This window comes from Balaenoptera physalus (genome assembly GCF_965194825.1).
Source record: "Balaenoptera physalus genome assembly, chromosome: 1".
Classification (NCBI taxonomy): Eukaryota; Metazoa; Chordata; class Mammalia; order Artiodactyla; family Balaenopteridae; genus Balaenoptera; species Balaenoptera physalus.
This window is the reverse complement of record NC_138882.1, coordinates 2,542,965-2,555,863: the sequence shown is the minus strand read 5'-3', so window position 1 is coordinate 2,555,863 and position 12,899 is coordinate 2,542,965. Positions and strand designations below refer to the sequence as shown.

General features: G+C 59.9%; 2 protein-coding genes across 2 annotated transcripts in view; one reads left to right on the top strand and one right to left on the bottom strand.

Annotated features, from left to right (window-relative positions):
- Nucleotides 1-3,473: 3,473 nt before the first annotated feature.
- The window catches only part of PKP1 (plakophilin 1), a 43,867-nt gene continuing 34,441 nt past the window's right edge, over nucleotides 3,474-12,899 (top strand). Inside the window, exon 1 of the mRNA XM_082413459.1 lies at nucleotides 3,474-4,053. Within this exon, the coding sequence (XP_082269585.1) occupies nucleotides 3,708-4,053 (346 nt within the window). The 5' untranslated portion in view covers nucleotides 3,474-3,707. The remainder of the gene's footprint in view (nucleotides 4,054-12,899) is intronic.
- LOC309637773 (uncharacterized protein) lies at nucleotides 9,019-12,755 on the bottom strand (the record flags this gene model as incomplete). The annotated part of the gene is made up of 4 exons (XM_082412987.1): nucleotides 9,019-9,646; nucleotides 9,690-10,003; nucleotides 10,061-10,135; nucleotides 12,399-12,755. 4 exons carry the CDS (start codon nucleotides 12,753-12,755, stop codon nucleotides 9,019-9,021), a joined length of 1,374 nt encoding a protein of 457 aa, XP_082269113.1.

Here is a 12,899-nt window from a genome sequence, read left to right as displayed (position 1 = left end):
TTCCCCACTGCTGAGATGGGTGGCCTGCGCGCCCCTCTCTGACCCCTCCCTGACCACCGCTCAGAGGATGAGTGAGAGCGGACCTGGCCATCCGTCACAGTTTTGTCCGTGGGAACTGGCCTGCCGCATAGCCATTTAGCACTCGGGACGGACTTACATGACGGCCTGAGTGAGCCGCAAGGCAGAGGGACGTATGTGCAAAGGCACAGGGGAGGCATCGGCGCCGGGAGAGTCAGGAGGGCTGGCAGGAAACGAAATGAGAAGGGAGGCTACTGAGAGGTGGGGGAGGGGCGGCGGGGTCCCCCAGGGAAGGCGCTACAGCTCCTGAGTTGGGCTGCCACCGGGGATCCCACTAGCTGACCGGGGACTCAGCTAGAAGAGACCAGGCAGCCGGAAAGCCCAAAGCTGCCTGGGACAGGGAGGGGGCAGGTGAGGAAGGCCTGGGCTGCACAAGGGGTCCACCCAGGAAGCTACCGCTTCCAGCTCCGTTTGGGGTTCAGGTGGAGGCGGCCCCCTCAGCTGCGGGGCTGGAAACAGCAAGGCGTAGCTTCAACCCTTAGAAGCAGCAGGAGCCCCAAAGGCGTCCTCTCAGCCTCCACCTGAGCCAGTGCTCCTACCCGGCCCAGCCGCCCCTGCCTCCCCCACCTCTAGGAGGTGAGCTGGATAGAGGCAGGAGCTTTGTCTCTTTCAGCCTCATGTCCTGGGACGGGCCCTGCCTCGTGGGAGATCCTCACGAAATACTCATTGAACGAATGAATCCATATTCCGCTTCTCGGAGAGCCCTGAGTGTTGAGAGTGGAATCTGGGTCCCAGGCAGTCTGCAGGGCAGGCAGCAGAGGATAAGACCCCCATCCACACTCATCAGCCCAATGTCTTTGAAGATGAAATTGACTCATCTTGTTTCCGAATCAAGTCAAAATTAACTTCCTCCGAGACACTTTGCCTAGACCACCCCCAGCCTGTAAAGTCAAGTCCACCCACACCCACCAGGGTGTTTTGGGGTAGGAGAGGCAAAGTCCAGAAGACCTGATTCAAGATTCTCCTGCTCTAAAAACCCCCATAACTGACAGCTGAATTATAGAGTGTTTGGGCTACGGTGGACTTGGGGAGCTATCAAATCTACCTCCTTGCTTTACAGATTTGGTGGGGAGGATGGAGGAGGGCACCTGTCCAGCATCATGAATCGAGTTAGGGATACAGCTGGAACTGGATCCCAGGTGGCCTGGCTTTCGTGCCTTGTGATGGAAACAGATGCTGTTAAAAGGTTGGTCCATGGAAGGCTTTTAGCCACTGCTCGTCACAGGGAAATCTCAAGGAGGTGGCCCGGCACCGTCACCGAGTCCCCAGGTGCTGGATCCAGGCTGCCTGTGCTCGGCCCTGCCTCTGCCACTTACCAGCCTTGTGACCTTGTTGAGCCGGTTTCCTCATCTGAAAAAGAAAGATGATGATGCTGGTACCCACCTCATAGGATGATCGTAAGGATTCAAATGAGATGGTCTATGTAAAGGGCCCAGACTGTGCCTGATTTGCAGGAGCACAGCAAATACTTGCTGTGGCTATCAATATATCAAAATAATAGAGAAGCATCTAGAAAAACTTCATATCTGGAAACCATTTTAAAGATAATCAGTTTCAACCTCCAGGGGCTACGTATGGCCTATTATAGCAATATGGGCTACTCCTGTCACCTCCTTCAGGGCCCTTCTACATCCTAAAGGTGGCAAAATTATCATTATTTAAAGAGGTTATTAACATTTATTATGGCTAGCATATTAGGTTGTAGATGGGCCAAATGCATGATACAATGGACTTGTATTTTTACGTGCTGTCATGTATACTTTATAGGATGTTGCGGCCCTTCTGCCATCGGTGTGCACTGTACTTTAAGGCCCATTTTATAGGACTTTTATAAGGGAGGCCAGATAGTGCGGAAGGGAGAGCACCAGCCCTGGAGTCACCAGGCCCCATTGGAATGTAGGCTTTGCCACGTATTAACTGGTGACCACGGGCAAGCTACCTCCTCTTCGAGTCAGAAAACTGCAGAGGCTGGGCTGGACGATGTCCAAGGCTCTGTCCAGCCCTGACAGACTATGGCTCAAAGCAGAATCTTACAATCTGAAGTGATAATCAAGGTCTACAGGGGTTGAACTTTGGTATCCATGACATATTGTTGGTCACATCTCTGGTTTATTTGACTCTAAGTTCTTAGGGACATAACCCTCAATTACAAAACTATTTCTGTGGAATCCATGACGTGCTTTACGATTTTCTGCTCTGCACGTGGCTCCCAGGAACGCGTTACGGAGAACAGCTGGGCTCCTGCATGTAACATCCAGGTCTCAGGAAGTGAGCGAGTGACCAGCATGTGGTCCCTGAGACCATCCCTGGGCTTCTCAAGTCTACCTCACAGAATTCCCACCGAGCGTAGATTCTGAGGGTCCCTTCCTCCGCAGAGCAGAAGGGCAAGCTGAAAGTGCAGGGTGTGAGCTGTGAGTGCCAGCTACAAAGGACAGCAGAGGCGATGGCTGGAGGAGCCCAGAACACAAAGAAGCGGACCGGACTGCACTGCCAGTTCAGCACTGAATGTCCAGCATGGGAACCCTGAGTTGTCAAGAAGTGCATAAATGTGCTCAGGGTCTTTTGCTAAAGGGGGAAAGGCAGGGGTGTGCTGCCCTTAGAAAGATTTCCATCAACATAGCTTTAAAATATTCAGTTCCTGTTACACACCAGATTCCCTGGCGCCAGCTACCTCGGGGCCTGAGGACAATGCTACAAGAATGAAGCATCACTACACACGCCCCAGGGAGTATGGGAGAGTGCACACGACGTCCTAGGATAGTAAGTCCACAACCGGGTAGTTTTAAGGGGTAGGCTACCTTACGGTTTTTCAGTAAGGATCTGGGTAGGATTCAAATTAGACTTAATTTACCTTAAATTAGCTAGTCTTCATTTATTCATCCATTAAAACATATTTTTATTGAGCCCCTAAAATGTACCAGGCACCCATTTTAGGGGCTAATTCTGGAGTTTCAGAGACATCCACTGTTTACCTGGTGTTTCCCCTGGCATGCCCATGCCCTGGGGGCTTGGTTACTACTTTGTGGTTTTGCATCTCAAGTCTCATCCTGGTGTGGGCTTCAGGCCCTCATCCCCTCCCCGCAGGTTGGAAGCTGTCTTAGAGCAGAGCCTTTGGACCGGGCTGTGCTCCTTGCCGTCAACCTGGGAGCCCCCATCCACAGGGCTGGCCCTCCGCAGTGACCTCTGCACGGAGGCAGATGGGCATCTGGCTGTGCAGGGGGCCCAGTCGAGAAAGACTCCTTTTTCCTAGAGAGAAGTCTCTCTCAGTCCCGAGCTGAGCACGCACTCTATCCCTGAGCGCGCAGGACCGGGACAGAGGGCGGCTCCCCGGGCGGAGGCCTCACCTCGGCAGGTCGCGGGGAGAGGGAAGGGGGACAAAGGAAGAGAGAGCACGGTCCAGGCTCGGGACTTGAAGCCCTGCCCCCAGAGCGCCCGGCCCGCAGCTCAGCGCCCGGGGCTCCGCTGGAGCGGCCGCGGCGGGGAGGGGGCGGCGCCGGGCGGGGCGGTATATCCAGTCCGGCGCAGGGCGGGCCCGCCAGTGCCTGGACCAGGACGCGCCGGGAGCAGCAGCCGGGAGCAGCCGCCGGGAGCAGCCGCCGGGAGCCGTCACGCGCGCGCACGGTCGCTCGATGGCTCAGGGAGCCGCTGAGCGCGGGAGGAGCCCCCTCCCGCTGACGCCCAGCACGCCGCGCACCCCGCACACCCCGCACACCCCGCACACCCCGCACCTCGCATTTGGCCGCTCGCTCTCCGGGCCCGCGCCCCGCGCCGCCATGAACCACTCACCGCTCAAGACCGCCCTGGCCTACGAATGCTTCCAGTTCCAGGACAACTCGACGCTGGCTCTGCCGTCGGACCAGAAGATAAAGACCGGCACGTCGGGCTGGCAGCGCGTGCAGGAGCAGGTGATGATGACCGTCAAGCGGCAGAAGCCCAAGTCTTCCCAGTCGTCCACCCTGAGCCACTCCAACCGAGGTAAAGGCCGGATGCGCGCGTGGCCGTGCGCCCCTCCCCGGCGCCCCTCCCGGGCGGCGGGGCGCGGGCCGCGCGCAGACCCCAGCAGCGCTCCCTCCCGCCGCCGGGTCTACTGTGCAGCCGCGGCCCGAGCCGCTCGGCGGCGTGCTCACGGTGTTGGGGGGTGGCGGAGTGGTGGGAGACACAGTCAGGGCCGTTCTCGGGGCCCAGGGCTTTCTCTTCCGCGGCCTGCTCCGGGGAACTGGCTCCGTCCGCGTCCTGTCTTACCCGGTCGCCCGGGGTCGTGCGCCTCCCTCACCCCGCCTCATCCTGCCCGGACTTAGCTGCGGGATCCCAGTGGCTGGGGGGGTCTGGGGGGAGGGCGGTGCGTGGCTGCCGGGCGGGCAGGGAGTCACTGAGACCCGAGTGGAGGCCCAGGAGGGGCGGGCGGCCGGGGAGGTGGCGCAGGGAGCGGACAAGCCCTTGTGACTGCGCGGCGTGGTAGCGGGAGCCTCACACCTGGAAGAGGCATGTGTGGTTCCAAGGTCGCCCCGGGCCAGTGCGGACCCTGGGGACTGAGGCCGGGAAGGGGTCCAGGATGCCCTCTTTCCCGTGGCTGAGAGAAACCCACTTTCCCACGGGATTTGCCCTGCCCCACGCAGCTTGCCTAGAAACAAGTGCCCCGAAGTAGGGAATTCGGTGGACAAGGTTGGGAATCCCCCGCCCCCGACCCCCGCCTTGCTGGGCCCTCGTGGTGGGCACTTGTCCATCTAGGTGCCGGCCTGGCCAGCCCTCTCCTCTTCACGGTAAGGTCCCCCACCTGGGGGCGGCCAGGAGAAAGGGGTAGGACCCCTGAAACGCAAGGAGGAAGGTATGATACCTGACAGGGCCCTGTGTGGAGGATTTTTAGACCAAACGCTTTCATACAGAGCATTCCCAGTGAGAATTACACACAAATCAGGGCACCTTCTATTTATTTATTTAGCTAAATTTAGTTAAATGCTAATAAAGACGCTGCAGACTGCAAACCAGTACAGATCAACCAAGATTTATTTATTGAAAAAAAGAGATATATTGATCAAGTCAGGTGTTCATGAGAGAGCGGGGAGAATGGGGTTAGTAAAGGGGGGGGAACAAAGGCGATGAATCCTCACCCGTTCTCCCACGCGCGCACACACACACACACACACACACACACACACACACACACACACCAGCTCACGATTTCAACCTCTGTGCCCCCGCCCAAGTGGCCACTGTAGAGCTGAGGGGGAGAAAATGGCTGGCCGAGGCCTCCCCTGCACCCCAAACCCAAAGGCCTGTGCGGCTGTGCCCCTTGCCCTGGCCTGGGCCCCCTACTCCTCTCCTGCCAGACCCCCGCTCAAGGCCACAGCCTCCAGAGCGCTTGCCTCCTTCCCTTTTGTTTGGTGCCTTGGTAGCTGCTTCCAGCCTTTTTTGGAAGTAGGTTTGGGAGACAAAGTGCCCCTCCTTCTGACCACAGCCCAGTCACAGCTCAAGCCCACCTCCTCTCTCCCTCGCTGAAGCCTCACCTGTCCCCATCCCACACCCGCTCCGTCCCTGGCCTGAGCTTGGGGCTCACAGCTCCAGAAAAGTCTCAGACCAGCCCCGGTGCCCCCCGATGGGGCGCTGGCTGAGCACTGTGGCCAGGCCTCTCTCTTTGTGGGTGACATCCATCCCTCTTCTCTCCACTTCTGCATCCCAAGGTCCTCCGGGGGCGTCAGCAGGCAGGGGTGGACTCTGGTGGCTAGTGCGTCCCTCTCCGAGGGCTGGCCCTGTAGGCGTGTCCCCGCTACCCTTTGCTCTGACCAGTTTCCCCAGCGGCACTGTAGCTGGGAGAGGCCGTCAGGCCACCTGCAGCTGGTTGATCTGGTTTTCTGGTTGATCTGGCTTTGTCTCCTCGCCAGCGCTGCCCCAGCGTCCCCCGGTTTGCTTTGTGACTGCCTCTCCCCGCTTTGGTCCCTCTTTGTCCTGTTGATTTCACTCCATGTGTCTGCTCTGGTTCCCGGGAGGGGTGATTGGCGGCTGTGGAAGGACCACACCCCAGGCCATCCCCCTGGCCCCCCGGACAGACTCGAATTCTCTTTCACTTGCCTGAGAGAGAAGAGCAGGTTTCTCTGGGGTCTTTGATCCTCCTGGGCCCCCGCCCTGCAGAAGGCCAGGCGCGCCCCACTGCCCGCAGAGGAGCTGCGTCAGGAATCAGCCACCCAAGGTCCTGGCAGTAGGAGTGCCTTTTGTTCGGAGCCGGCCCCATAGGGCTGCCTTCCATCCTGTCAGGGAGGGGCCTTGAGCCTCCAAGGGCTGGGTGTGGGACCCCGTGGGAGAAGCCTGGCATGAACGCACGTCTCTGCCGTGCCCTCCCCAGAACACGGGCCCAGACACATGGCCCACCCTGTCAGGCAGTCCCGGTTAGGGAGGGGTTCTCGGGGGCCGGAGACCCTGCAGGAGGAGGCTGCTTGGCACCTGCCCACCCATCTTTTCCCGAATGGGGCCCCTGAGCATTGCTGCCCACGCTTCCTGAGGGTCCCCGTGGGCAGCGGGGTAAGACCATGTGGGAAGCGGGAGGAACGTGGGGACGTGGCTGCCCGGCCGGAGATCGGGGCTGGGAAACACGACCTCCTTGTGGCCGGCAGGTAGTCCCTGCGGGGCGGACCGTGGGGTGGGGGACTGGTGCACTGTCGTCTGGCCCGAGAGGAGACGCTGCCATATTCATGTCCTTTCTACTCCGCTTGGAATCTCTTCCTAAAGCTGAACCCAAATCTCCTCTGATCCAAGTCCAAAGCCACCGCTGCCACACGTGCACACACACACACACACACAGCTCGGTGGAACCGGCTGCCTTCTGCACATCACTCCAGGGAGTCCTAACCCACGCGCTCTGCCCACTGCCCCGTGAGCCAGCATCAGCCTTGGGCCCGAGGGTTCTGTCTCCACTCTTCTCAGAAGCACCATTTCCCACCTGTGATGGTCAGAGGTGGGGGTGGGGTGCGCTGGGCAGGTGTCCTGCTCCCCGGGGCCCTCCTGGGGGCAGGCTTGTGCCCAGGGGAGCCAAGACCCCGTCTTAGGGCCCCGCTGGCCGGCTCCCTGGATTCGTGGGGGGCTGTGTCTCGGCGTGAGCCTCCCCCCGGGGAGGTTCTGCTCTCTCTCCTCTCCTGGAAGGGTCCTGCCCTGACCTCAGGCTGGGCACAGGTGTCTCTTCTGGGGTTATTTCCTCGGGACCAAAGCTGAGACGGGAGGAGGTACGTGACGTCTGTGCTTAGGCCTGCCCCAGCAGGGAAACATCTTCGTTAACTTCAAGCGGACCAGTTCTCATTTCTTCACAGTGCCTCTCGTCTCGGAGCTGAGGGCTTAGCCAGAATTTCCACCGGCCTGTTACAACACGTGCAAAAATGCCGGGTATTCCGGGCTGTTCCCCCGGGTCCTGCTCCTTTGCTAAGCTCATGGACAGAGATTAGAAAACAAATAAACAAGACAAGAGAAATTCCTCTCCCCACGCACGGAATTGTAAATATCAATAAGCCACTTGTTCTAGGTTTAAAACTCTGGGAGCTACTTCTGCGATAGGGTGTGACCCGTAGAAGTTATGTGATGTTTGAACAAAACAAAATGGAGGACTGTTTTCCATGGAAGGTAGCCTCATGTGAGGTTCTTTGTAGGCACACACCACACAGGCACGCACGTATGCACACGTATACCCACCGCTGTGCACACACACACGCGTGTCCTCACGCACACACACGTTCACACACAGCCCGACTCGCAGCTTGTGCGGCGGCAGGAGTCCAGCTGGTGTCAGGAGGCTTGAGTTCTCTCCGATCTGTTGCCAACTGGTGTGTGATCTTGGGCAAGTATCTGCCCCTCTCTGGGTCTGTGCAACTGTAAGAGGTGGGGTGAGATCATCTCCAGATATTTCACTGGAAATAGATGTATAACTCACTGCCTCTGCAGACCGTTTCCCCAAACCGTCTGCAGCTGCAGAAGAGCTCCTCCCCTCAAGACACAGCCCTCACGGTTTCCTTCCAGGAAGCATCAAATCACCAAAAAATATCCCCCAAAGCACTGTTCTTAAGCATGGTTACACATCGGAATAGCCTGGGAATTTTAAAGAATGCAAGCACCTGGGTCCGGCCCCCAGAGGTTCTGGTTTAGTTAGTATGGGGACAGCGTGGACTTTTAAAGGCTCCCAGGCGATTCTGATATGCAGCGAAGTTCAAGAATCCTTGTTCTCATCCTCACCCTCCCTCACACAGAGACCCACTGTGGGGACCACCCCCATCACAGGCACACATCTCACACACACACACACACACACACACAGGGATGGACAGCTAATGTGGCAGTTGCTGCTGCCGATGTTTTACCCTGGACCCCCCTCGGGGGGCTGAGCCCAGGCCCCAGCATGCTTCCGCCCTCAGTCCAACCCTTAGGCTTAGTGGTGGCCACACACAGATCATCAGAAGGAGAAGCAGGATTCCAGCAGAGCTGGGTTTGAACACACCCCAGTGTGCTTTGGTGTTTCTGTTCTGTACACGTGCCCAGGAAAGGGCAGAGACTGCGCCAGAGTGTCAGGTGGGGTTGAGCTGAACTCCTCCCGTCCAGGAAAGGGCGGCGTGTGCACGAGCGCCCCGCTGGCCTGGGTGGAGGGCAGAACATCCCCTGCGATGTTCGAGGGGCAGGAGCTGGGCTGCGGGACAGTCCGGGGGCCCAGACATCTCCATGCTCTCTTCTGACAGTTCTTCTTATTGTCTAACTTAAATTCCTCTTGCTGTGGACCTCGCCCTGCTGGGCACCCTGGATGGGAGGGATTTAGGGGCTGAAGTCAAGGCGTTTCTGAGGCCGAGGGACAGTGGGCTTCCTTTCTGAAGCTTTTTGTGCGAAGGAACAGATGTAAGTGCAGAAGCAGCTAGAAGAGGCAGGAGTCTTGTGAGAGGCAGGTTCACAGACACCCCTCTGTGTGCGGGCCTGTGGCTAGCAGGGGCGGGGGTGTGGGGAGACTGGGGTGGAGGAGAGGCCTTTCGGACAACCTCTGCCCCTGGGGCAGCCCTTCGGCCAGGCTGGCCAGTGCCTCGAGGGCCTTGTCCAGGTGGAGTCTGGTCCTGGGTCGGGGTGGGTGGAGAGCGCCCCCAGCAGACACACACAGAGAATGTACAGCACAGAGTGTGTCGAGCAGGTAGACCGAGTGCTGACACGGCTCCGAGGGAGAGCTGGGGCGCCGGGGTGGGGTGGGTCTTCTCCAGGAGGAGCTGGGTTGGTGCAGGGTTTGGGCTCCAGGGAGAGGCTTGGCTGAGAAGGAGAGCAGGAATGTTTCAGGCGTGGTGGGTGTGACCCGTGGAAAGCTGGGAGGTGGAAGGATGAGTCACCCCTGCAAAGGTTCACCTGTCCCAGTGGGGAAGGAGTCCCGGGGGTCCTGACAAAGGGCCGCCCAGTGACACAGGGAGAGTCAGGCCGCCGTGCAAGGCCAAAAGGAAGGGGCGCCGGGGTGCTGCCGTGTGCAGGGTGGGTTTTCTGAGATGGCTTGTCACCCGGAGCGATGACCCGGAGCGAGGCTCGCAGCGTAGGGAGCGGCCAGCGATGCTGGTGCACGGGGAAGGCAGACCTTTGCTCTCTGACCCCGATGCTGGTGCGCAGGGAAGGCAGACCTTTGCTCTCTGACCCCGGGCTTCTGCGGGAGGGCAGATGCCTCGAGGCAGACACGCAGTTGGGCCACACGGAAAGGCCCATGGGCCCTTCCAGCGACAACAGCGGGCGCAGTGCTCCCCGGGAGGTGGGGTGACTGTGGGGCAAGCTGGTGCTGGGACCCCCCTCCCTTCCCACCCCTGGGCCAAGAATCCTCCCTGAGAATATAGCCTTGGGCGTTCTGGCTCCAGTCTCTCCCCGGTTCACCGACCCGCCAGGGACCTCTTTGGGTGGGAGGGGGGCCTGGCTGAGTGGAGTCAAGGACCCCAGTCCCCTGCTGCGGTTATGGGGACACTGAGCCTCAAGGCACCAGAGCCGGGCAGGGGGACCGTACCTCACCGTACCCTGCACTGAGAGGACAGGCAGCCTGGGGCGCGGGGACCAGGTGGGGGTCATCAGGAAAGGCTTCCTAGAAGTGACGTCCAGAGAGGTCAAGGGGCCAGTGGAGAAGTGCAGGCCATCAGAGCTGTCCCGTCACTCTCAGTGAGAAGCTCCATGTTCTTCCTGCTGAACTTGACTTTCAGAGGGTGGTACTTCCCAACCAGACCCCCCAGGGTCAGGAGAGGGAGCGCTCGCTTCTGCTGTGGGAGCAACAGTCTCACAAACGGCTCGCCTCCCGCCTGCACCCCTCTGGGTATCTGGTACACTGCAAGGTGTGACTGCGAGTGTGTAAGGTCTCTGGACTCCCCACCCTTGAAACCTCGGCCCAAGGGCAGCTGCCTCCTGTCAGAGAAGCAGTGCTGGCTGGTGTGATGGCAGCCTCATTCTCACAAGGAGGCCAAACCAAATAGCTCACGGTGGGAGTCAGGCAGTCTGACCCCCAGTTGCAGGTGATCTTGGGGAGATGCCTTCAGGAGCTGCCTGGAAGGGCCTGGAGGCCTTGGCCCAACCAGAAGTGAGAGTTACAACCCACACCTGTCATCACCACAATCCCCCCTGGGTCACAGGGACTGGCCTTGGAATGATGGGGTACTCCAGAGGTCATCTGCCTCCACGGCAGAGAACTCCCCACCTGTCACACAAAGGAGAATGAGAGGGAGGCGGGCAGGTACAGGGTGTGGGGGAGGATATGCTTCACCTGATGACCAAGAGGGCGAGTGACATCACTGCTGACAGACTCCCTCCCGAGCAGGGCGGAGGCCCCGTGGGAGCCTGCCCTCCACGGAGCCTCCTGGGGACGCCTCTCCCAGAACTCTGTGTCTGTCACCACCCCAGATTTTCCATCCAAAGCAGCTGGCTGACCCACGCTTGCCCTTGGGTGAGAAATCCCTGCCCAAGTGAACCCTGCCCTGCCCTGCCCTGGAAGGGGTGTCAGAAGTGGGCTGGACGGAGGGGAGATGGACGGGACGCTGGCTGTCGGCCACCGGGGTTCCTGGCTGCAGCCCCTTTTCTCGATGAGAGCGAGTTCTGGGGGTCCACGCCCATGAGGCTGCCTCCAGACTCCTCCTGACGAAGGCAGCTTTTCCAGAGCTTCCGGAGAAAGGAAGAGGCACGAGCTGCCTGCATTCAGCAGGGAGCTTGGAGTAATTCAGAGCCTCAGGGGCGTCCCTTCTGGAGCCAGGCCTGGGTCTGGGGCTTTCTGGGGTGGGGACACCTCTGGGGGCAGCAAAGGAGGTGGTGATGTAGCCTTTGATGCCCAGACTTCTTCCTTGCTGAACCCTGTCTCTAGAGAAGAGAGGTCAGGCTTCCCTGAATGCCATCAGGCACGAGTCACTATAATCACACAACCACGGGACCTTGGGGTACAGAGAGGCCAAACCCCTCTTTCTATAGAGGAGGAAGGCGAGGCCCAGAGAAGGCAAGTGCCTTGCCCAAATGCCAGAGCCAGGACCAATTCCAACACTACCAGGTGCCTAGGGCAGGGGGTCTCTGCCACAGCTGGCAGCCCCAGTGGCCAGTTGATCCTCCATGATGGGGGGCGTGGAGAATCAGGGGCACTGCCCCTCCTGTGAGCTGTTGGGGGCCACCTGGCTCTGGACAGAGGAGGTGGCACCAGGCAGGGACATCTGCCACAACCCAAAGCTGCCCCTTGCTCTGTCTTCTCCCCCCAGCTCAGATGCTCCAGCGCCCACCCCCAAAGGCTTGGGAGTCTGAGGGGGCACAGCCGATGGGGAGGGGTGAATTGAGCCAGGTGGGATCCCGGCCAGACCCTTGCCCTGATGCTGGGGTCAACCCCCTCTCCCTGGATCGACTTTCCCCAGGGGCCATCACTTAGTAAGAGTGTAGGACCACCCTTGCTCCGGATGCCCAGGCCATAGAGCCATGGTTCCTAGTCTAAGAAATGGGGCACCAGGCAGGATGTGACCTGGGGTACGGACAGCAGGACAGCCTCTTGGGTGGGGTCCGGTTACAGGTTTTGAACTTGGGTTTACAGACGGTTGCGATTCAGTGGCTGCGGCCGAGGAAGGAAGGCAGACTTGGCACGGGACGCGGTGTGAGCAAAGCCCCGGGCAGGTCACTGTCAGCCACGCTTCAAGGGCAGCAGGACAGCGGGCAGAATTGGGCTGTCCTTTCGGGTTCCCCAGCCATCTGGTGAAGGAGCCTAGCGTCCAGGCTGCCTTCTGAAATCCAAAGCCACTTTACCCTCAATAATAGTAATGACACTCTGTCCTCCCCGGAGCCTGTCGTCTGTGGGCCCCCAAGCACTCGGAAAACAGTTAATTAATCCTCACCGGGCCTCTGAGGTTGGTGGCCGCTCCCCCTTCAGCAGCTGGGGCACCTGGGAGATGCAGGAGGGGCGGAAGGCTGGGCTCGGGAGCCAGAGTCCCGCGTGGCGTTGGCCTGGGACCCTCCGGAGCTGCCCTGCGGCCCTGAGGCTCTGGACCTGGCATGCGGAGCTCCTGGCTGTCGTCCCTGAGCGGGAAGGTCATCCTTGTGGAACTCGGAGTTGTGATTCCCTGGCGGGTCGACGGGGGCCTGAGGCCCTCCAGGCCAACTCCTGACCTGTAGGTGTCAGCCCACCCCCGGCCACAGGGGTAGACCCCCAGGAAGGGGTCGGCCGAGGCCCTCGGAGCTGACCCTGCAGCCATCTGGCTGTGGAGGGGCGGGTGGAGAGAGGGAGAAAGGCGAGCAGAAGCCTGGCTCCCCGTCCGCCTCCTCCAAGGCCTCAGCCCTGGTCTCCTCCGAGGTCCGCAGGGCACCAGATGCAGAGGGGACACCATGGGGAGGAGGGC